This window comes from Rhagoletis zephyria, unplaced genomic scaffold, assembly GCF_001687245.7.
Source record: "Rhagoletis zephyria isolate East Lansing unplaced genomic scaffold, Rhagoletis_zephyria_1.1 Rzeph_scaffold_34855, whole genome shotgun sequence".
NCBI lineage: Eukaryota > Metazoa > Arthropoda > Insecta > Diptera > Tephritidae > Rhagoletis > Rhagoletis zephyria.
The window spans coordinates 1-3,509 of record NW_016191910.1 but is presented as its reverse complement, the minus strand read 5'-3'; the positions used below and the strand labels follow the sequence as shown (position 1 = coordinate 3,509).

Here is a 3,509-nt window from a genome sequence, read left to right as displayed (position 1 = left end):
GGAATCATCGCGAATTTGCCGTTTAAAGCTCCCGTTCAAGCCATATTTCAAGGTATAGGTGTGCGACTTAATAGCCAAGATATCGGAAAAACGAATCTTGATCCTGGCATGCAGAAGACAACACCGGAATCACCGTCCACCAATGCACAAAAACGGTCTCAAATGCATTTAGTAAATGCCTTGGAAGGTGATTTGCAAAAAAGGCGTGCTATTGATCCTAAAGAAACTTCCATTGTACTATTTCCTGGGCAAGGAACTCAATATGTTGGCATGGCGGATCAATTGATGCGATTTCCATCAGCACGATCCATTTTTGAACTAGCAAATGAAGTGTTGGGTTATGATCTTCTCAAGATATGCCTTCAGGGGCCAAGCAATAAACTAAATCGAACGGAACATGCCCAATTGGCGGTGATGGTGTCGTCCCTGGCCGCATTGGAGCAACTGCGTGAAGAACGACCACGTGCTATTGACAATTGTGTTGCGACAGCTGGTTTCAGTTTAGGCGAGATTACAGCATTAGTATTTGCCGGTGCGCTCCCATTCGATAAGGCATTGCGTCTAGTCCAGGTTCGTGCCAATGCAATGCAAGCGGCATGCGATGCTGTGCCAAGTGGTATGATACTAATACTATATGGACCAGATACTCAAGTTGGTACTGTGTGCGCAAAGGCACAACAATGGTGTTTGGAGCGTGGTGTGGAAGCGCCATACTGTGGTGTCGCCAACTACATGTACCCTCATTGCAAAGTAATTGCGGGTAACCAAGATGCTTTACAATACATCGAGGTGAATGCAAGGGCGTTAAAAATAAGACGTTTGAAACGACTTCAAGTAAGTGGAGCTTTTCATACACCCATTATGCAATCAGCTGTAGAACCTTTTGCAAATGCACTTAAGAAGATTCAAATAAAAGACCCGCTAATACGGGTATACTCGAACGTAGATGGTAAGCCATACAGAAATGCAGCCCATATACTGCGTCAACTACCCAAACAAGTGAGTATAATTAGTACATGTACATACATAAGTCATTTAATATCGAGTTCATAAATTACATATTCAGATTGTAAGCCCGGTAAGGTGGGAGCAGACCATGCATTTAATGTACGAGCGACGTCAAGGTGTGGATTTTCCACGCACTTTCGAATGTGGACCAGGCAAAGGACTGAAACAAGTACTTGAAAAGGTAAATGCAAAAGCGGCAAACACAGCATTCAACGTGGAGGCGTAGCAATAAATTGAAATTAGTTTATAGTACATATATAGCTTTTGAGCTGTAACGAATGCCAAGATTGCAGCTCTAGATATTTGTTACCAATAAAGTGTTGGGACAAATTTGTTTTAAGGTTATAACGACGTATTTTTCCACAATTAAACGTATTTAGCTTACGTTCAACATGTTTCCATTCCAGGTTGGTATTTAACTTTATTAATATTTTAGCCTTTTAAATAATATGTGTATGGATATTATGAAAAAATATAAAAAATTAATTTAACTCTTTTCATCGCGTGCACGCATTCGATGCACAAACGCTGCACCCTTATTTTTACGGAAGTTTTCAAAGGGATCGTTCATATTAACACCTACACCCTGCAAGTAGAAATATATTTTGGTATAAAGAAATTTTTCATCTACAATTTATTACCTTAGAATATAATTTTTTACCTTAAACATGTCTTTGCGATCGCGTACTTCGCCTCCTGAAATAGGTTGATCGATGCCCTGTTGCTTTGAGCCTAGACCAGTGCCTGAGCCAGCCCAACCCATTTTTTTCAACATTTGATGGCCCTTATTAGATTCCTCGATAAACTCATTGGGCTTTGGAAAATTTCCACCACTATATTCAAAGCAATTTAAGACAAATTTCATTAAAATAATCACAGCACTTTTGGTAAACACAAAATGTACATACAAGAAACTTGGTGGAGTGACAGAGCGCTCTCGACGTGGATTGGCTCGTTCTGATCGATTTTCGCGACTACTGTTTGAAGAATCGCGCTCTCGTTCATTTCTATCTCTCTGTGGTGACCTTCTAGGTGAACGACTACGTCGGCTGTAGCGATTGCGTCTTGATGGACGCGCTGGAGGCGGTGGTGATCGGTATGGTGATCGTGACTTTGAACGACTGCGACTTTTCGATCTGCATGTTTTTACGAATATGGGTGAGTGTCTAATACATTTTTCAATAAAAGTATGTAAATTTTCTTACCGATAGCAGCGCTTATTAGATTTCTTTGTTTTGGGTTTTTCCAAGACGATAGGGGAAGGCGAACGTGTTTTTTCGCGTTCACCTTTTTGTAGTTCATCCTCTTTCTGTTTTCTCGCCGCATTTTTCACTTTATAGTATTCGTAAAGACCGAGCTTTTCCCAACCCTCGCTGTGAGGAGAATGAATTAGTATACATATGTATGTGTATATTTTAACTACTTACGTATCACGCGGCCGATCGTGCGTTGGTGGTGCGTAGAATGCCGCTAGCGCATTGGTCAAACGTTCACTTTGTGGCGCAGGTGGTGGCAAGCGTATATCAGCCGGATCCAAAGCCTTGTAGTTATAGTCGTCTAAACGTATCAATGGCACCATCAATCCAGCAGGCAAGTCATAATAAGGCGCTGATGGTTTTTGTTCCTCCATTTCCATTTCGGACGGCATGAGACCCATTGGCGGAGAAATCTCATCATTGTCAAGCATGTGATGCGGCGGCATTTGAGTTTGTGTTAATTGCTGCGAATCTGATTGAATTTCTGGTAGTGTTAGATGTTGCTGCCCAGATGCATCTAAATTCTGATGAGAGTTTTGTAGTTGTTGATTTTGTTTCAACACAAGCTGTATGGCTGCGTTTAACGCTAGTACATCAATATTGGCAGCAGCTGAATTTAGGTTCGCACCATCAAGGCTGCCAGCGCCTACGTTACCATTATTATTATTGGCAGAGTGCGGAATGTTGTTCATTTGGCCAAATGGCTGTTGTAAGCCCGCCGGCATTTGATTGTTGCCAACGACACTGGGCGGAGCGTTGCCCGCAAAACCTGGAGGCGGTTTTGACATGTCCGGTATAAAGAAATTCCCCGCTCCTCCCTGCTGCGGCATGTTGTCGAGCGCAAAGTTATTTTGCTGCGGACCACTTGGTGGAACGAAATTTATGTTGTTGTCATATTGCTGTTGTTGCTGATAGTGATGATTCCCAACACCGCCATAACTATTATCATCAACTCCAGGCGGTTTCATAAGTTCATCATCATCATCTGGCATGGACACCTTCTGCGCCATAAGCGGTGGAATCTTCGGAATAATGGGCTGTTGCTGCTGCTGTTGTGGAGGTAACGCGGCGACTGCCGGCAAAATCGCAGCTGCATTGGGCAATACCGATGCCAACATTTGCTGTTCCAATGGTTGCTTCTGTTGCTCCAATTGGGTGATTTGTTGCGTTGCATGTTGGATGAAGATTTGATGTTGCTTCTGGTAGCTAGAGTGATATGCATACACACATATGTACATAGATGAT

General features: G+C 42.6%; 2 protein-coding genes across 2 annotated transcripts; one reads left to right on the top strand and one right to left on the bottom strand.

Moving 5' to 3' along the window:
• Window positions 1–6: 6 nt before the first annotated feature.
• beg (malonyl-CoA-acyl carrier protein transacylase beg) lies at window positions 7–1,348 on the top strand. Its single transcript, XM_017605499.1, has 2 exons — window positions 7–999; window positions 1,067–1,348. Exons 1-2 carry the CDS (start codon window positions 109–111, stop codon window positions 1,232–1,234), a joined length of 1,059 nt encoding a protein of 352 aa, XP_017460988.1. The 5' UTR covers window positions 7–108; the 3' UTR covers window positions 1,235–1,348.
• Window positions 1,349–1,389: 41 nt separating this feature from the next.
• On the bottom strand, window positions 1,390–3,503 carry LOC108354304 (uncharacterized). The gene is made up of 5 exons (XM_017605498.1): window positions 2,436–3,503; window positions 2,214–2,381; window positions 1,917–2,144; window positions 1,670–1,841; window positions 1,390–1,594 (listed from the first exon to the last, which is right to left on the bottom strand). Exons 1-5 carry the CDS (start codon window positions 3,500–3,502, stop codon window positions 1,496–1,498), a joined length of 1,734 nt encoding a protein of 577 aa, XP_017460987.1. The 5' UTR covers window position 3,503; the 3' UTR covers window positions 1,390–1,495.
• Window positions 3,504–3,509: the final 6 nt, after the last annotated feature.